The sequence below is a fragment of the Trachypithecus francoisi genome, unplaced genomic scaffold, assembly GCF_009764315.1.
Source record: "Trachypithecus francoisi isolate TF-2019V2 unplaced genomic scaffold, Tfra_2.0 Lachesis_group20, whole genome shotgun sequence".
NCBI classification, from domain to species: Eukaryota; Metazoa; Chordata; class Mammalia; order Primates; family Cercopithecidae; genus Trachypithecus; species Trachypithecus francoisi.
In genome coordinates, this window is record NW_022681466.1 from 62,070,657 (window position 1) to 62,091,664 (window position 21,008).

General features: G+C 46.6%; 1 protein-coding gene across 1 annotated transcript in view; it reads left to right on the forward strand.

Annotated features, from left to right (window-relative positions):
• Positions 1-13,187, forward strand: part of MYH13 (myosin heavy chain 13) — a 65,509-nt gene extending 52,322 nt beyond the window's left edge. The window contains exons 29-39 of the mRNA XM_033184548.1: positions 385-568; positions 1,065-1,230; positions 1,913-2,037; positions 3,298-3,606; positions 3,691-3,894; positions 6,356-6,481; positions 6,790-6,960; positions 9,915-10,019; positions 10,123-10,218; positions 11,732-11,866; positions 13,089-13,187. Coding sequence (XP_033040439.1) covers positions 385-568; positions 1,065-1,230; positions 1,913-2,037; positions 3,298-3,606; positions 3,691-3,894; positions 6,356-6,481; positions 6,790-6,960; positions 9,915-10,019; positions 10,123-10,218; positions 11,732-11,866; positions 13,089-13,103 — 1,636 coding nt within the window. The 3' untranslated portion in view covers positions 13,104-13,187. The remainder of the gene's footprint in view (positions 1-384; positions 569-1,064; positions 1,231-1,912; positions 2,038-3,297; positions 3,607-3,690; positions 3,895-6,355; positions 6,482-6,789; positions 6,961-9,914; positions 10,020-10,122; positions 10,219-11,731; positions 11,867-13,088) is intronic.
• The last annotated feature ends 7,821 nt before the right edge of the window (positions 13,188-21,008 follow it).

Genomic DNA, 21,008 nt, shown 5'->3' on the forward strand with positions numbered 1-21,008 from the left:
CCCATGCCTTTGTGGTTTCTGAAACATTCAGATTGTGCCCCCCACCCTCTGGGGGTCTCCCTGTCCTTCTTCTCGGAAACTGTCCATTCCACCTAGCTCCCTGGGGGGGCTCCTTAGGGACCTGCTTTGCCACCAAGCATTTTGAGACTCTCCCAGTGACACTTGGATCCTCTCCACTCACCAAATCCTAGGTCTTGGTCTCATCAAACATCAATCCCTTCCATGCTATTCATTTCTCTTCCCATCTGACAGTTACCTTCTGAAATATTCCACCTTTGCCAAGGGGAAAAAAAAATCCGGTTTTTGTATTTCTCTTCCCATCTGACAGTTACCTTCTGAAATATTCCACTTTTGCCAAGGGGGAAAAAAATCTGGTTTTTGTAGGAAAAAACTGGCCCAGAGGCTCCAGGAAGCAGAGGAGAACACGGAGACCGCGAACTCCAAGTGCGCATCCTTGGAGAAAACCAAGCAGAGGCTGCAGGGAGAGGTGGACGATCTGATGCTGGATCTGGAGCGTTCCCATACCGCCTGTGCCACCCTGGACAAGAAGCAGAGGAACTTTGACAAGGTCCTTCCCCAGCCACTTTCTTTGTGAAGAAGGCATGAGGATGATTCAAGTTGGGGAAATGCTGTTTACATGAATATACCTGAATTTGGAAAAGGGTCAAATGTTTTGCAGTGGCAGTGCTGAAAACAACAGTTTCACACTTAGATGTGTGAGATACCTGCACATCCTACAAGGCCCCCAGTTGGAGCATCATTTCCCAGTTTGGGGGACTTGAGGTGTCTCTTGACTACTGTGACAGTCCCTCCAAAGGCAATTTTGTTTTCAGTGAAAGCTAATTCAGTTCCATTGAGATCGTAATGTCTGTGAGAACGCAGCAGAGGGCCTGCAGGAATATCACAGTTTGGGGTCCCGGATCTAGAACAGTGCTCCTCCTCTTTCTTCAGTCCCTAAGGATGGAAGAGCAAAACGTTGGCGTTACTGACAGCCCTTGTTTGCATGAACTCTTCTGAGTCACCCCTGCTTTTTGCTTCTCCTATGTCCCTCTGTCATCTCCCAGGTCCTTGCAGAGTGGAAGCAAAAGCTGGACGAAAGCCAGGCTGAGTTGGAAGCTGCTCAGAAGGAGTCCAGGTCACTCAGCACCGAACTCTTCAAGATGAGGAACGCCTACGAGGAGGTGGTGGACCAGTTAGAGACACTGAGGCGGGAGAACAAAAATCTACAAGGTGAGCTCTCTCCACCACCGGTGTGTGCTACATCCCCCTCTCCTCCTGCCAACCCCTTCCCCATTGGGCCACAGCCATCTCCAGGCACCTTCTTCCCACTGCCCCACACAATCCTCACCCATCATGCTTCACATTACTCAGTTTGCCCCAAGGTCCAAACCTTTTTAATGTAAGGCACAGCAGGAGCTAAGTCTCATTTTCAAGAACCGAAGGCACAATGGGTTGCTGAGCCCACTGCTCTGTTAGAGAAGACCCTTCAGTGATTCTGTCTCTAAGTGGCTCTGTATTCTTGGGTATGCCACTGAATCCCTTAGGACCTCAGACTTCCAATCTACAAAGTCAGAAGACCACACCCAGCACTTTCCAAAGCCCCTTCTGATTCTGCAGACTATGATTCTATGCATTTTCCCCACAATTGTTTTCTCTGGTCTGCTCTGTGACCATTTTGTATACAGTACTTTTGAAGTTTTAAGTTTCTATTCTTCACTTGTGGTTCCTGTCTGCCTAGTGCAGGTGAGGTAACACATCCCTGTCTTGCCAACACCTCATCTGAATAGCTACCCTGTATTCTCTCCTATATAAACATCACGAATGAATCGCCCATCCCTGAATTGCCTGGCAAATGCCTATGCTATAAACTGGAGCCTGTTGAAACAGCCTAAATCAAGCCTGTCCTTTGCAGAAGAGATTTCCGACTTAACTGAGCAGATTGCAGAAACTGGCAAGAATCTTCAGGAAGTGGAAAAGACCAAGAAGCTGGTGGAGCAGGAAAAGTCAGATCTGCAGGTTGCCTTAGAAGAAGTGGAGGTAAGTGTCTGGGATATGACATTCGGAAATTCAGGAGGACCAGGAACTGAAAGAGGCTGCCCTTCACCACCCCATGGGGCCCTTCCTGCCAGGAGGCCCTGACTTTCCAGTGGGAGAAACATTCAGCCATCCCAGGGGCTGAAACATCCACGGGCTGCTACTTTATCTCCTGGGTGTCCTCTGGCACAGCTCCCCTTTTGAAAATAAATTAATGTGTTCATTTTGTCTTCAATGTCTTCCTCTCAGGAAGCAGAAAATCAATCACCTAACATCCTGAGAGCAGTGCAGAATCTCTCAGTTATGTTTAACATAGAGGCACAGACAATCATCTTTGGCTATCAAGAATCCTGTATAATCAAAACACACCCAGAGTCTCCTGATGCAGTAATCGGCGGTGGCCAGGATGACTGGTGGTTTCTAGGGAGATACGAACCAACACAGGATAAGAGGAGAGCAATTGCCCTGTCATTTTGGAGAATAGGTTGACTCCCGATTTATGGTCATTACTAAAATAGACACCCTCAGTAAAATTTTCACTAATTAAGAAGGATACTCTATCTCAAGTCATAAGATAATTTGTTTATGAGCGATACAAAGTTTTAGTCCCAGTTTCATCACTATTAGGGATATCTGGGAGCAAGCCAAATACTCAGACCTCTCTGAGTATTGTTCTCTTCATCTATAAAATCGGTATAAGAATACCTACTTGTAGCCAGGCATGGTGGCTCACAACTGTAATCCTAGTACTTTGGGAGGCCAAAGCAGGCTGATCAACTGGAAGGTCAGGAGTACGAGACCAGCCTAGGCAACATGGTGAAACCCTGTCTTTACCAAAAATACAAAAATTTGCTAGGCACAGTGGCGGGCACCTGTAATCCCAACTACTGGGGAGGCTGAGGCAGGAGAATCGCTTGAACCCAGGGGGTGGAGGTTGCAGTGAGCCGAGATTGCGCCACTGCACTCCAGCCTGGGCAACAGAGACTCTGTCAAAAAAAAAAAAAAAAAAAACCTATTTGGGCTGGGCACCATGGCTCACACCACCTGTAATCCCAACACTTTAGGAGGCCAAGGAGGGATGATCACTTGAGCCCAGGAGTTCAGGACCAGCCTGGGCAACATAGCCAGACTCTGTCTCTACCAAAAAAAAAATTTAATTTTTTTTAAAAAAAAGAATACCCATTTGATTATATGGGGATGAAAATACTCATTCATGAAGGTGGCTGTCCACAGCACCCCCAGTCACTCCTTTGCTTTCGTCAGGGTTCCTTGGAACACGAGGAGAGCAAGATCTTGCGCGTCCAACTAGAGCTGAGCCAAGTGAAATCCGAGCTAGACCGCAAGGTCATTGAGAAGGATGAAGAAATCGAGCAGCTAAAAAGAAACAGCCAGCGGGCAACGGAGGCCATGCAGAGCGTGCTGGATGCTGAAATCCGCAGCCGGAACGACGCCCTGAGACTGAAGAAGAAGATGGAGGGAGATCTCAATGAGATGGAGATTCAGCTGGGCCACTCCAACCGCCAGGTGGCAGAGACCCAGAAGCACCTGCGCACGGTCCAGGGCCAGCTCAAGGTGAGCACGGTGGCCGCCTCTGCGTACCTGGACGGGCTCCAGCCTGCCGGGCAGCTCTGGCTTCACCCCAGGTCTCCCCTGCAGGACTCCCAGCTGCATCTGGACGACGCCCTGAGGAGCAATGAGGACCTCAAGGAGCAGCTGGCCATCGTGGAGCGCAGGAATGGCCTCCTGCTGGAGGAGCTGGAGGAAATGAAGGTGGCCCTGGAGCAGACGGAGCGGACCCGCAGGCTGTCGGAGCAGGAGCTGCTGGACGCCAGCGACCGCGTGCAGCTCCTGCACTCCCAGGTGCGTCGGCCCTCACTCCTCCGCTGAAAATCCACCCTGGGGCAGGTAGCGCCTCCTGCACCCCTAGCTGCTTCCGCTATCTCTCGGCTCAGGGCCCACGCCGTGGAAAGGAGCACCCGGTTTCTCCCAGACGAGTGGTCAAGACCAATTTTCTTTAAGCTTGCTTCTTGGAATAACTGACTCTTGATTGACAGATTTCTGAGCTTTTTCTGATCCAAACATTAAACATCTTGCACGTTGTAGGGAAATCAGAGCAGCGAAGGATTATTGTGTAAGGCGCCTGGAAGTACTATTTAAGAGGAAACCTTAGAATATTAAGATTTTATTTCAAAATAATTATTTTTGACCCGGCTCAGTACCACACCTATAATCCCAGCACATTGAGAGGCCAAGGTGGGAGGTTCGCTTTAGCCCAGGAGTTGAGGCTGCAATGAACTGTGATCTCACCTCTGCACTCCATCCAGCCTGGGCAACAGAGGGAGACCCTGCCAAAACAAACAACAACAACACACACACACACACCAAAAAAAAAAACCACAAAATAATTATTTTTATAAACGTTTTAAAAACTCCTTTGTTTAAAAAAATAGAAAAAGTAAGCAAATACATGGAAGAAAAAAGTCAAGCATATTATTAACATTCTGGGGTCTCTCATTCTTAGGCCTCTTGTGAATTATATAAATATTATGTTTTTGCCTCCCAGGACTTTGGGATTGTTTGATCTCAGGAGTTTGAGACCAGCGTGGGCAACATGGCAAAACCCTGTCTCTACAAAAAAAAAAAAGAATTTTAATTAAAAATAAATGCATATAGAGAGAGTAAAAAGATGAGCAATCTTTAGCAATCTCTTTTTTTCATTTAACAATCATGAACATATTTTGACTTGTTTTTTTTTTTTTTTTTTTTTTGAGACAGAGTCTCGTTCTGTCACCAGGCTGGAATGCAGTGGTGCGATCTCGGTTCACTGCAATCTCCACCTCCTGGGTTAAAGCAATTCTCCTGCCTTAGCCTCCTGAGGATTACAGGTGCACGTCAGCACACCTAACTAATTTTTGTATTTTTGTAGATACGGGGTTTCACCATGTTGGCCAGGATGGTCTCGATCTCCTTACTTCAGGTGATCCACCAGCCTCAGCCTCCCAAAGTGCTGGGATTACAGGCATGAGCCACTGTGCCCAGCCTCGACATCTTTAAATAGTGTTCTGTAATATGATTTCTAATGACAGAAAAGTAGGCTATTCTACCTGTATATTATTGCACTTTCATTTAATCAGTCTTCTGTGGTTATTTTAGATTGTTCTCCATAAAAATTTTACTTTTAGAAAGGCTGTTTTGATGAACTTCCTCATAACTAAATTTTCATATACATCCATGATTACTATCACTTAATATGTCTAGAAGTAAATAAATTTCTAAAAATGAAATTTCAGGTTCCAAACAGCAAAGGTATTTGTAATATTTTATAAGTTGTTCTTTAATAAGGTTGTCCCAATTTTTATTTCCTCTGGGAAAATGTGTGAGAGTTCTCTTCTATAAATTCTCAAATATTCCAGCTCTTATTTTAAAAATCTTCACCAATTTTATTGCCGAAGCATACCTCACTGAGTTTTTAGTATGGTTTTATTGCTAATGAAGTGGAACATTTTATCACTTTTCTTGGCCATTTGTATTTCTTCTAGTATGTTTTACCCATTTGTACTTTTTGCCCTTTTTTTAAATTGATTTGCCTTATTTATAGGTCAAGAAAGGGAATATTTTCTTCTGTAATATACATTGCAAATGTTTTTCAGTTTGTCATCACCCTCACAATTCTATTTATGGCATAGTTTATTTGAATTATTTTTCATTTTATATAGTATGTCTATCAATCATTTCCTTGCTCCAACACCTTTTACTGAATAATCTATCCATCCTCAAATATTTGAAATTCTACTTTTATCATTTACTCAATTCTTTGATGTACCATTCTTGGGTCTGTTAACTGAACAGAAACAGGACTTTCTGTTCAGTTAAGAATAAAGAAAGATGCCAGTACTTGGGAGGCCAAGGCGGGCAGATCACGAGGTCAGGAGATTGAGACCATCCTGGCCAACACGGTGAAACCCCGTCTCTACTAAAAATACAAAAAATTAGCTGGGCATGGTGGCAGGCACCTGTGGTCCCAGCTACTCGGGAGGCTGAGGCAGGAGAATGGCGTGAACCCAGGAGGCGGAGCTTGCAATAAGCGGAGATCACGCCACTGCACTTCAGCCTGGGCGGCAGAGCGAGACTGTCTCAAAAAAAAAAAAAAAAGAATAAAGAAAGAATAATGTACAGTACTGTACCCAGCAGGTCACCCATGTGAAAAATAAGAAATGGAACAGGATCACCATTTACTTCCTTCCCCGCCCAACCCTCACCCTTCCATTTTTTTAAGTGCCCAGATAGAACCCACACCCCTGATATCTAATTCTTCTTGTAGAACACGAGCCTGATAAATACCAAGAAAAAACTGGAGGCTGACATAGCTCAGTACCAGGCAGAGGTGGAGAACTCAATCCAAGAGTCCAGGAATGCAGAGGAGAAGGCCAAGAAGGCCATCACGGATGTGAGCTCTGTTCTTCCTTTTCAGAGATGGGGTTTGGAATTGAGAAAGGGGGGGCCTCTGAGCCAGGGTGTGGCAAGTATGTTTCATCTCTTATGACCACAATCGGTTAGTGGTGGCTTCCCAGACAGATGGAATGAGGTACAGTCTCAGCAGCCGCACAGTGGGAGGGGAGGCTGAGGAATCAGCAAAGACTGGCCCGAGTCAGACAGGGGAGGCTCAGCACCATGATCCCAACATTCTCCTCTTCTGCAAGCTCCAGGTAGGGATGGGCGGACGGGGCCTCTGATGTGTCCTGTGAACTTAACCAGGCTGCCATGATGGCTGAGGAGCTAAAGAAGGAACAGGACACCAGCGCCCACCTGGAGCGGATGAAGAAGAACCTGGAGCAGACGGTGAAGGACCTGCAGCACCGTCTAGATGAGGCTGAGCAGCTGGCACTGAAGGGCAGGAAGAAGCAGATCCAGAAATTGGAGAACCGGGTAGAGTTTTTGAGAGGACTCTTACTCTGAAAGTGACAGTCTCAGACAGAACCACAGTCCAGAAATTGAGATGGTGGGAAAAGGCCATTGATTGAATAGATTGCAAATTCAGTTTCAGGACTGCTTGCAAAATTCCTTGTGAGCCTCATTTCTCACCTCTTTCTGTTTCATCTGTTCCTGTGCCCCAACACACACACACACACACACACATACACACACACACACAATCTATTTTGGTATGCTCACACCTTAGTAAATGTAATATAATGATGTGTGTTAATGTTCACATTCCGTTTGCTGTGTAGATTCAGATGCACACACATACATGGAAAAAGCTATGAACATATACTTTACAGTCATAAAATTACACATTTTAATGCATTTACATTTTGGACCAAGTTTCACTTTGATAAACACGGCCCATCCTACATAAAATCTGCACTTTCCGTTTTCTCCCAACCTCAGGTTTCCTTCCCTCCCCAGCTTTTCTCATCTCTCAGTGCAGGCTGCAATTCTGGCACAGGTATGTCTCTTGCTCCAGCCCCAAAAGAGGGCGATCGGGGCTTCTCCCTTTAGGTGGATGCACCAGAAAAGTTCAACCCCCGTCACCAGGACATCCTGCTCTTTCTTTATCTGGGAGCGTATCCTGCAGTTATTGTTCCGTTTCTTTGCTGACTGTTCCCTTTGTTTCCTGCCCCCTTACTTTTCCTTTTAGACCCATGTGGTTTATTTCAATCATTTTAAGATGGGCTGTAACTTGCGGTTGACATTTTGGAGGAGGGCTCTGCGGAGGAGGCTGTTCGAGTGTCTCTTGTCCCAGGGAGACAGGAAATGAAAGAGTGGGAGGAAAGGAGGAGGAGGAGGGAAAGAGAAGGAGACAACTTTTCCCAGCAGGAAGGCCCCCAAATACTGTCATTCTTTATGCAAACCTGCAAACCACCAAGGATTTCCTCCCCAGGCACATGGTCCCATTAAATGTGAAAGGACTTTTTTTAGGGGGGTGCTAAAAACAACAAGGCCGTAGACTTTTTGAATAACAAAAGTTAACACCAGGGAAGTTAGAACTTCCCCCCAAGTTCTTGAATGTTTATTTTCGATGGTCCCCAGTCCTATTCCATCACAATGAGTTTAGGCCTGTTCTTCTCATGGATCCCTCCTATGTGAAAAGGATTAGGTCTCGTGACACCTTCTGGCATACTATGATTCCCGGATTGGCAGGGAGCCCTTGGCCACCCTCCCCCTCCCATGGTGAGGTGCCTTGACTGTCCTCCCATCCCCTGCCCAGTTATGTGACTTCCATAAACCTTACAGAAGCCTAGAAAGAATTCCTAGGAAAACAAATGTTTTGTAGAACCTGATGGAAGACTTTCCTGGGTCCAGGAGGTGGAGGGTGGGGAGGTTTTGGGAATAGTGCCCAGAGTAAGCCCGTCCTATTGATAGTTTTCAAGATTGATCTAGTGAGTCTCCAAGCCTGGAGTCGTCCCTGCTGTGCAGCCACTGTGATTCCCGGTGGAGTGGAGAATGCAGCTAGCTGCTGCCCCTCCTCGGCTTCAATCTCTGGATTGTGGAGTTGGGACAACAGTTGGTGACTTGCGTCCTCAGTGGCTACCCTTTCCCCTCAAGACTTCCGGAAAGGCAGAAGCAACTATGAAATTAACAACACCTGTGTAGTGCTTTGTCATTCTAACCATACTTTCACATACTTTAATTCAACCTCCACATTGGAGGTAGGCTAGGCAGGAAATATTATCTCCATCCTAAATACACAGAAACTCATGCTCAGTGGTGGCAACTGACTTGCTTTGGATCTATCAAGTGGGCCTGGAGTATGCTTTGATTACTCCTAGCCCAGGTTCTCTTCATGATCCCTGCTGCCTTACTTGATCTGTAATCAGGGCCACTATGAATAGCTGGGTAGGTTTCGACTGCAAGGACAAATCAGGTTAGCTTTTGCTGCCTTTGCCAAACTACCTGGCTCCACAAAAGGGTGCATCTGTGCAAAGCCTGACCCACCAGCTATGCTCTGTGCACCTGAGGCTGCCTCTGCCCAATGACGGCATCTTGTTCTCACTTGCTCAAAGCACCTGCATGGACTCGTGGTGACCTTGCCAGTAAAATACAGCTCCTGGGCCCTAGGAGGAGACATCTTGGCAAAAATCCCATTAGGGGATCTTTTTTTTTTTTTAACTTTAATTTCTGGGATACATGTGCAGAACGTGCAGGTTTGTTACCTAGGTATAAACGTGCCATGTTGGTTTGCTGCACCCATCAACCCATCATTTCCATTAGGTATTACTTCTAACGCTATCCCTCCCCTAGCCCCCCGCCCCCCGACAGGTCCTGGTGTGTGATGTTCCCCTTACTGTGACCATGTGTTCTCATTGTTCAACTCCCACTTACGAGTGAGAACATGCAGTGTTTGGTTTTCTGTTCCTGTGTTAGTTTGCTGAGAATGATGGTTTCCAGCTTCATCCATGTCCCTGCAAAGGACATGAATTAGTCCTTTTTTATGGCTGCATAGTATTCCATGATGTATATGTGCCATATTTTCTTTATCCAGTCTATCATTGATGAACATTTGGGTTGGTTTCAAGACTTTGCTATTGTGAACAGTGCTGCAATAAACACATGTGTTCATGTGTCTTTATAGAATGATTTATAATCCTTTGGGAATGTATCCAATAATGGGATCGCTGGGTCAAATGGTATTTCTAGTTCTACATCCTTGAGGAATCGCCACACTGTCATCCACAATGGCTGAACTAATTTACACTCCTACCAACAGTGTAAAAGTGTTCCTATTTCTCCACATCCTCGCCAGCATCTGTTGTTTTCCTGACTTTTTAATGACCATTAGGGGATCTTGAGTTCACGCTAGAATGATTGGCTCATGAGTCCATGAGAGAAGCCTGGGAGAGGAGACTCGAATTCTGTGTTCTTTTCATCCTACCCAGGTGCGGGAGCTGGAAAATGAGCTTGATGTGGAACAGAAGAGGGGAGCTGAAGCCCTGAAGGGAGCCCACAAGTACGAACGCAAAGTGAAGGAGATGACTTACCAGGTAGAGATCCCAAAAACCTCCTCAGCGAATGCTGTATGGACCCAAGCCCCATCAGAAGTGGCCATCGGTTTGCGGGCCCCTGCCACGTGTACCCTGTTTGCAGGCTGAGGAGGACCGCAAGAATATCCTCAGGCTCCAGGACCTGGTGGACAAGCTGCAGGCCAAAGTGAAGTCTTACAAGAGGCAGGCTGAGGAGGCGGTGAGCACAGGAGGTCCCCGGGAGTGCCCACAGACAGACAGTCCCTGGGGCAGCCTGGGTGTCCCCGCCATCCACGAGTGGGAGCAGGTTCCTGGTTGGGTAAAGTCCTCTGAGCCTCAGGCCTGAGTTTGCATTTGCAGGCTATAAACACAGAGATACCTGTCCTCTTCCTCTCTTGGTCCATGTTAAGTCTTCCCCACCTTCACCACCTCTGTGTCCTCTTGCCTCACCCTACTTGGCCAACCCCCTTCATCCCCTTCATCCTGCCCACTGTGACTTACTTGACCCACCCCAGAGCATGTTAGCCTACCCTGGCTGGCATTGGATCACCCTGACTCTCTCAAACCACCCCAGCCTACCCTCCCAGCCCTTCCTGCTCGCATGACCTGACTTGAGGCACCTCATCCTAATTCCCACCATCCCACCACAGCCCACCCTCCTAGGCATCTCCAGCCTTCCTCAGCCCTCCCAACTCCCTCCACTCCATTCCATCTTTTTTGATTCGCCCTTTGATCAAATAGGTGAAATCAACACGAAAGAAATGGAATGGGCTAAAATCTGTGTTTCCCAAAGTGTCTTCTGAGGACACTGGTTCTGAGGGATGTTAATAGCAGGAAGTTGGGCTGCCATGAGGAGGAGCTTATTATTTTACAGAAAAGAAATAGTTTGGGAAAATCTCAGTTAAACAAAGTTACACTGGTTGCTTTACTTCAAGGATTTCTCAGATTGTGTAGATGTTGTAGAGTTTCATATGTCATCAACTCTACAAAGTGGAAGCGGGGTTCCAGAATATACCATTTCTCACACTTCATTGACTTTGGAACCTTCTTATTGTATGCAGAGCATCCCACAGGGCTAATGTTCTAAGGACCAAAATTTAGGGGAGCCTGCCCTGGACAAATGACTGAGTTTCTCCCATTGCTCTTTTTCCTCCCTTCCCTGGAGCCTGGTTGGTTCAATCCTAACCTCAGAGAAGCAGATTTGAACTGGTTCAATATTGAGAGCAATTCGTGCACATGGGATGAGTACAGTCCCAGCAGGCTTGGCAGGCTAGAGGGTGCCCAGGAGGACACCTTAGTCAGGAATCCTTGACATTCCCCCAAATAGACCAGTACAGTGGCCTGGCCCTAGACAGATGATGCTGGGCAGAGGCACGGGATGAGGGAGACTTGGGCCATTGGTCTCTATACCTTCAGATGCCTTGGGAGAGCGCTGGACTTAGGTCTTTCCCAAAGATCTCTGTGGAACAGATACCATATAGAAGAGGTGCAAGGGAACATTTTTGGAGATCCTAGGAGGGACAGTAGCACCTGCAAGGTGATTCGAGGCAGTACACATGGTTGTGAGCTGGGAGCCTTGTCCTCACACTCTGGAGAAGGCCTACCTGCCCTCTTTGCCATTATGGAATCCAAGGCCCTGGTTGCTTAACTCCTCAGAGGCCTTCAGGGACAGGGCACCTCATAATCAGACTGAGGGGCTCTATAGCCTCATAACCCCTCTGTCTCCTGTGTAGGAGGAGCAGGCCAACACGCAGCTGTCCAGATGCCGGAGAGTCCAGCATGAGCTAGAGGAGGCCGCGGAGAGGGTGGATATCGCTGAGTCCCAGGTCAACAAGCTGAGGGCCAAGAGCCGAGATGTGGGCGGCCAGGTAAGAGCAGGTACCTGAGATGCAGGGGCCAGCTAAGAACAGACACTGAATATGGGGGCCAGGTAAGAGCAGGTACCTGAGATGCAGGGGCCAGCTAAGAACAGGCACTGAATATGGGGGCCAGGTAAGAGCAGGTACCTGAGATGCAGGGGCCAGCTAAGAACAGACACTGAATATGGGGGCCAGGTAAGAGCAGGTACCTGAGATGCAGGGGCCAGCTAAGAACAGGCACTGAATATGGGGGCCAGGTAAGAGCAGGTACCTGAGATGGAGGGGCCAGCTAAGAACAGACACTGAATATGGGGGCCAGGTAAGAGCAGGTACCTGAGATGCAGGGGCCAGCTAAGAACAGACACTGAATATGGGGGCCAGGTAAGAGCAGGTACCTGAGATGCAGGGGCCAGCTAAGAACAGACACTGAATATGGGGGCCAGGTAAGAGCAGGTACCTGAGATGCAGGGGCAGCTAAGAACAGACACTGAATATGGGGGCCAGGTAAGAGCAGGTACCTGAGATGGAGGGGCCAGCTAAGAACAGACACTGAATATGGGGGCCAGGTAAGAGCAGGTACCTGAGATGCAGGGGCCAGCTAAGAACAGACACTGAATATGGGGGCCAGGTAAGAGCAGGTACCTGAGATGTAGGGGCCAGCTAAGAACAGACACTGAATATGGGGGCCAGGTAAGAGGCGAAAGCCTGAGTGTGGAAGGCCAGATAAAGGCAGGTACTTGAGATGTGGGGACCAGGTAAGAGCTGGTACCCGAGATGTAGGGGGCCAGGTAGGAGCAAGTGCCTGAGTATGGCTTCTTCCCAAGAAGTCCCAAGCCCCGGGGGAGTCCCATGGACCACCCAGGGAGAACCTGGAGGATGAGTGTTGATCCTCTCTTTCCTGCTGCTGGTCACGCACTCCCAAAGGCTACTCTTTTAGCAAAGACTGCTGTGGTTCCAGGCTCTTGGGAGAATGAGCAGTGAGGCAGGACACTGTCATCCCTGTCTCTCCCTGTTGCTACAGATGCTGCCCATGAAGCCCCTGATTTGCAGGGCATTTGTCCTGTCGCTAGTAGCTAGATTGGTTTGCTTTTACAATGTGCAAAGGGAAACAATGCCATTCCTTAATGTTTCTCTGAAGTTCCAGATTTTCCAGCTGCTCCACTTCAAGGTGATGTTCAGTCTCCCGTTTAGTTGACTCATTTCCTATGTACAATTATTTTTCCTCCCACAGAAGATGGAAGAATGAGGCTCACCTGATGCTTGTTGCCATGGGACACCTCAGAGAGAGTGGAGGGAAAATGTGTGAGAAATAAATTCTCCTAAATACTCGGATTCCCGGCTCTGCTGTGTTTATTATCATGGTCCATTCCTCTTCCATGAAGCTGATATTTAGATTCTTGCTGCTCTATTGTAAATATTAAATAAGGGATGTGAAAGTGGAGGATCTTTGCTCCAAGTAGAAAACACGGAAATTCAAACCATGGCCAGGTAATTCACTAGCTTCCACAAACATTTAAAAATAAAGACCCTATGTCACTCTACATCTCTCAGAATAGCTATTATCAGAAAACGAAAGATAAATGTTGGTGAGGACATGGAGAAAAAGGTACTCTTGTGTACAGTCGGTGGGAACACAGATTGGTACAACCTAATGGTAGTTTTTCAAAAACTTAAAAATGGAACTACCATATATGATCCAGCCATCCCACTACTGGGTATACATCCAAAGGAAATTAATCAGGATCTTGAAGAGATATCTACACTTCCATGTTTATTGCATCACTGTTCACAATAGCCACAATGTGGAAACAAAATGTCCATCAATGGATAAATGGATAAAGAAAATGTGTATATATGTGTGTGTATATATATATATATGTAGATATATCATATATATGTATATAGCTCCACAATGTGCATATACATGCAAATGTGCATATAACCAAATTTGAATATATATTCATATAAAAAAGAAGGAAATCCTGCAATTTGTGACAGCATAGGTGAACTTGGGGGACATTATGCTAAGTGAAATAAGCCAGGTACGGAAAGACAAACACTGCACGACCTCACTTCAATGTGGAGTCTAAGATAGTCAAACTCATAGAGGCAAAGAGTAGAGTAATGGTTGCCAGGGGCTGGGAGTTGGAGGAAATGGGAAGATGTTTGTCAAAGGGTACACATTTTCAGTTATACAAGATGAATACATTCTGGCAATCTACAGCACCAGGCCTATCTATAGTTAATAATGTATGCATGTATTAAAACATCAATTTGTGCACCTGAAATATATACAATTCCTTTTGTCAATTATACCTCAATAAAGCTGAAAACATCCAGAAGGAAGGAAGGAAGGAGAGGAGGGAGGGAGGAAGAAAGAGAAAGAAGGAAAGAAAATAAAGATTCTTTCAGATAACTGTAGCACATTTTCCTCCTAGGAGCTCATAACTCTTGCAAATTCACTTCCCCATTTTCTCTCTGAATTTACAGATAGGGACACTGGGGCCCAGACGGATTAAGCACTCTGACTATAGTTGTTTAGGGCAGAGTGAAAATTACACCCTGGAGATCCTAGACTTGCAGGCTGCCAAGCAACTCTGCTTTTCCATCCCATCCTTTTTAGAGGCTTTGTCATATAATTCTCTCATGCCCACCCATAGTTCCCCTTAACATCTGAGAAGGTAGCAGGTACTGTCACACTCATTACTCCTAGGAAGACAGATGCTTTAGAAAAGGTTGGATAGGGTAACTCCTCCCCACCTGCATGGAGCCTCCTCAGGGTGTTCAGGGCCAAAAGGAAAAGGGAGCAGCTAGGTCCAAAGAGATGTTAACTTTCCAAGTCCAAGACGAGACTGGACCCAGGCACCATTCTCCCTCCTCAATGGGAAAGAAAACTACTGCTAGTTTCACATCTCTCTCTTGGATCTTAAGGATCTCATCCATTCTGATTATGTTGATTTGCTTACCCTGAAGGGGCACAGTAAAATGGAATCAGGACCCTTATGGGTGGATTAGGAGCCAGGACTAAATGTGAGCCTCATCCTGACCACTTAATAGCTGTAGCTGTGTGGCCTTATGTTGATCACATATATTCTCTGAACCTGAATTTCCTCATTGGTCAAACTGACCTGTGTGGACAGAAGCATAGGCTTTAGGTTCTGGCAAACCTAGATAGAATCCCAATGCTGTCACATACTAACTGTGTGGCCATGGACAAGTTATTCTCCTTGCTTAGTCTCAATTTCCTTATTCTGTAAGGTGTAGATAACAATAAAAATCATAGCTTTGCCAGGAGGAATGAGGGCGTTGGGGTGACAGCAAGAGGCATAGACAGGGCTTCTTTTTTTTTTTTTTTTTTTTTTTTTTTTTGAGGCGGAGTCTCGCTCTGTCGCCCGGACTGGAGTGCAGTGGCCGGATCTCAGCTCACTGCAAGCTCCGCCTCCCGGGTTCCCGCCATTCTCCTGCCTCAGCCTCCCGAGTAGCTGGGACTACAGGCGCCCGCCACCTCGCCCGGCTAGTTTTTGTATTTTTAGTAGAGACGGGGTTTCACCGTGTTAGCCAGGATGGTCTCGATCTCCTGACCTCGTGATCCGCCTGTCTCGGCCTCCCAAAGTGCTGGGATTACAGGCTTGAGCCACCGTGCCCGGCCCTAGACAGGGCTTCTTTAGGGATAATGGATGTTCTAAAATTGATTGTAGTGGTAGCAGTATAACTATGAATATATTAAAAGCCACTGAATTTTACACTTTAAACTGATAAATTGTATGGTGTATGATTACATCTTAGTAAAACTGTTTCAAAAATTCATAGCTTCTATTACCTGATAGTAAGTACTGGCTTACTATGTACCAGGCACTGAGATAAGTACACTATTCTCTAACATCTTAGATTATTCCTTCTCTCTGGCCTTCTAGATTCTCCTTTTCATCTCATCACCAGCCCACCCCAAATGCCGTTGACACAGTGGGGTTGGAAATTGAGGAAGACTGGCAGCAGTGGTGGTAGCAGAAAATGATTCTGAGGTCACCTTCCTCTAACTTAACCACTACCATTATTATGGCTATCATCACCATCATCATCACCATCATCATCACCATCATCATCATTATCACCATCATCACCCTCATCACTATTAAAATCACCACCACCATCACCATCACCACCATTACCACCATCACCATCATCATCACCATCACCAACTTCTCAAGATCACCGTCATCACCATCATCACCACCACCACCACCACCTTCTCAAGATCATACCATCACCATCACCACCACCACCACCATCATCATCATCACCACCCTCATCTGAAGATCGCCACCATCACCATCATCATCATCACCACCACCACCTTCTCAAGATCATACAATCACCATCACCATCATCATCATCACCATCACCATCTTCTCAAGATCACCATCATCATCATCATCATCTCCACCACTATCTCAAGATCACCCTCGTCACCATCATCATCATCACCACCACCACAAACATCATCACCATTATCATCATCACCACCACCACCTTCTCAAGATCACTATCATCACCATCATCATCATCACCATCACCATCACCTTCTCAAGATCATACCATCATCATCATCACTACCATCACCATCATCACCATCTTCTCAAGATCACCATCACCACCATCACCATCATCATCACCACTACCATCATCACCATCATCATCATCACACCACCACCTTCTCAAGATCACTATCATCACCATCATCATCATCACCATCACCATCACCTTCTCAAGATCATACCATCATCATCATCACTACCATCACCATCATCATCATCACCATCACCATCTTCTCAAGATCACCATCACCACCATCACCATCATCATCACCACTACCATCATCACCATCATCATCATCACCACCACCACCTTCTCAAGATCACCATCACCATCATCATCATCACCACCACCATCACCTTCTCAAGATCATACCATCATCATCATCACTACCATCACCATCACCATCTTCTCAAGATCACCATCACCACCATCACCATGATCATCATCACCATCACCATCCTCTCAAGAGCACCATCATCACCATCATCACCACCACCACCACCTCAAGATCACCATCATCATCACCACCACCATCTTCTCAAGATCACCATCATCACCACCACCACCACCTTCTCAAGATCACCATCACCATCAACATTGCTGAAAGAATCCATTGAAATGATCTTTTCAATTGCCTCATCTTCACAGTCAAAAAAATCCAAGGTCAGGAAGGAGAATAATATTATTTCAAACACACAGAACAACACTGTATGATGCTAAGTGGTCACACGCCCATTTTTCTCTTTTCCATTCCGTCCTCCCAACAAGCCTATTAGAAGACCAAGCAGGTATAATACCCTCATTTTCTGGAGGTGATGCAGACAAGTTATGACTTGCCCAGTGTTTGAGGAGGAGACGAGATTGCAGCTTTTCAGTCTCACATTGGTGGGTTTTCCCTCTGTAAGGACAGGTGGCCAGGATCCTGAGTCCCAACCTGTCAGGGTCCCAATTCTGCTACCACTTACTAGCTTTGAGAACCTGGGCAAGTTCCTTCATTACTTTAAGCCTCTGTTTCCTTAGATGTAAAAGAGAGTGTAACAGTTTATAGGGTTGTTTTAGGAAATAAATAAGAATATGCAAGAAGCACAGGTGGTCTAGAGTGGGGTACACAGTAAGCACTCTGATAACCCGTTATCCTGATGCAGAGGGTTGAGACCTGGCCCCAGGAGGTAGGTGGAGTACAAGACAGGGATTCAGGTGGACAGCAGGCTGAGGTTTTGGCCGTGTCTCTAAGGGGTTTTCTCTGGTTTGAGAAGTTAACATATGGAGTTGGGGGTCATTTTTTAAATCCTGTGGATTCACTTCTCCCTGACACGCCAACAAAACAAAATCTGAATTCCATCTTCTCAAGAACTCCCAGTTCAGTGGGGTCTCTATAGGATTAAGATACCTCCAAGGGGCCGGGCGCGGTGGCTCAAGCCTGTAATCCCAGCACTTTGGGAGGCCGAGACGGGTGGATCACGAGGTCAGGAGATCGAGACCATCCTGGCTAACACGGTGAAACCCCGTCTCTACTAAAAAAAGTACAAAAAAACTAGCCGGGCGATGTGGCGGGCGCGCGATGTGGCAGGTGCCTGTAGTCCCAGTTACTCGGGAGGCTGAGGCAGGAGAATGGGGTAAACCCGGGAGGCATAGCTTGCAGTGAGCTGAGATCCGGCCATTGCATTCCAGCCTGGGCGACAGAGCGAGACTCCGTCTCAAAAAAAAAAAAAAAAAAAAAAAGATACCTCCAAGGAGCTGTGCGCTTACCTGGCTCCCATATCCCAGCTCCTGACCCCCGGATTTATGAGTCAGAAGAGAAAGAATATTCCTATATCCTTCACAGTACATAACAGTGTCTTATACTTAATCAGAACTCTGATTATTGAAGGAATGAATTAATGAATGAATAAGAGAGACACCAGTTACTCCCTGATGGTAAGTAACTAAAGATAAATTTCTTTTTTCTCTTCTAGAAGAAAGAGAAGAGAGTGAAGCTGAGGTTTGTGTGCTGAGTTTTCTTTCCCAGCATGTATATGTCAAATTTCATCTGGCAGCGGGAAACCAGTCTTAAGCCCTCAGGCTGAGCTGGGTACCTCTGGACCCTCCTACTCTCTTGCAAAATTGAAAAGGAGGTAGAGGGGACCTTGCCTTGGGTCTTCCACACCATAAGACAGGGAGTGCACAGAACTAGAACAAAAGCAAGAAAGCTTGGGTTCCTATCCTGGCATGTCAATACTTTCCAGAGGGCCTTGGGCAAGTCAAGAAATGTTCCCGAGCCTCAACATGGGGCTAAAAGTCCTGGCATTACCTACCTACAGGATGCAGTTGTTAAAAGGTTCCCATGCAATGCACAAAAACGTTTCTTCAACTATGCAGCATTGCCCAAATTGAAGATGGCACTGTTGCTTCTATTTTACTAACAATAATGAAAATAATAATGCTGTTATTGTTGTTATTCAGGAGTAAAACCCAGCCTCCACACCTGAACTTTCAGCTCTAGGGAGTTGGAGAGCAGTGCCTACCCTGGCCCAACGCCCCCTTCAAAACAGAGCTTTGCTGCCACCTCCTGGCTGTGGAAAGGCATGCTTTTCATTATACAAATGACCTAGAGATGAAACTCATCAAATCTTGGATTAGCTATTCAGAGTCAGAGGTGTCACTGGGAATCATGTTCATCTGGAACAGCCCACTGGTTTTGCAAATGACAGAAATCCAGGTTAGTGATAGGATCTGGTAACCCCTCAAGATATAGCCAGGTCTTTTGGCTCCCAGACCAGGGCTTCCCCAACTGAATATCCACAGAAAAGGACCTTACAGAATCTTGAGATGGAGGGCTAAGACTCACTGGACAGGCAAAGAGTGGTCCCTAGTGATGGCCTTGGCAGTAAAGAGTATGACATGGCCAAGGGTCTCTCCCCAAACCTCATGCTCCTCATCCTAGAAGACTCTGCCAGGCTGGAAGAGAAGTGTTGGTCCCAGGGGAGAAGCAGTACACCTACACAAATAGCCTCCTGCCCTTCACAGGAACAGGTGACCAGACCCTAAACATTTCTAGGATGAAGGTGGCCCATAGCAATTCCAAAAGCAAGGTTCCCTGGCCCTTTCTCTAGCCCAACACAGGACAGGACGTGCACTCCACGACAGGATACTCAAGATGCCATTTGACCCTTGAAACCCTTTCCACCTTTCTCCAACGTGCTCAAGGCCGCCAAGAGGTTGACATCAGTGGGATCCCTTGCCCTGGCCTTTGGGTGGGCCTAGCCAAAGAGGAGCTGGGATAGAAGAGCAGAGCGAAGGACATTGAGAGCAGTATTTATTCCCTGTCTCTCCCTGTAGTCCAAAATCCCATTCCATGTCAGGTATCCCAGTCCCCCAACCCTTCTGTCTCCAGGTTCTGGTAACCAAGTCCCTCTTACCCCCAGCTTGTACCTCTTTGCAGGCCTGGGGAAGGTAATGAAGCCCTGTTAATAGACCTGGAATTCTACTCTATCTCTGTGGTTTTTCTATACCTGCCCACACCTTTGTAGAGAGTCTGTTCCTCAAACAGTCCTCATATTATGCTAATTTGGATGCTGACATGGTTTGGATTTGTGTCCCCGCCCAAATCTCAAGTCAAATTGTAATCGCCAGTGTTGGAAAAGGGGTCTAATGGGAGGTGACTGGATCATGGAGGTGGATTTTCCCCCCTTGCTGTTCTTATGATAGTGAGTTCTCAAGAGATCTGGTTGTTTAAAAATGTGTAGCACCTCCCACTCCTCTCTTTTCCTCCTGCTTCAGTCATGTAAGACATTACCTACTTCCCCTTGCCTTCTGCCATGATTGTAAGTTTCCTGAGGCTTTCCCAGAACCTGTACAGCCCGCAGAAACATGAACTAACTAAACCTCTTTATAAATTACCTTGTCTCAGGTAGTTCGTTGTAACAGTGGGGGAACAGACTAATACAGATGTGCTATGTGTTTTCCACAGGTTCAACTTGCCTGATACAGGACTCCTGCCCTACCCATCTATTTTACTGCTTTATAGCCCCTTCTACAGAGCAGGACCAGCTGCCATGCAAGGTAAGAGTGCTACCTTACAGCTATTTGTGAATATCTTCAGGTCATAAATTCCATTCAGTAGACAGTAATGTATTCAGTTTCATTGCACACTTCAACTTGGCACAGACCTTCACCAAAATCAAGCTTTTAAGATTGCTTTCAGGTCTCTCTCTCTCTTTTTTTTTTTTTTTTTTGAGATGGAGTCTTGCTGTGTCGCCCAGGCTGGAGTGCAGTGGCGCGATCTCAGCTCACTGCAAGCTCCGCCTTCCGGGTTCACGCCATTCTCCTGCCTCAGCCTCCCAAGTAGCTGAGACTACGGGCACCTGCCACCATACCCGGCTAATTTTTTATATTTTTAGTAGAGACGGGGTTTCACCGTGTTAGCCAGGACAGTCTTGATCTCCTGACCTTGTGATCCGCCCGTCTCGGCCTCCCAAAGTGCTGGGATTACAGGCGTGAGACACTGTGCCTGGCCTCAGGTCTCTTTTTTAATTCAAGCCAGAGCTTACACTCCTAACTCTTGAAGAAACAATCA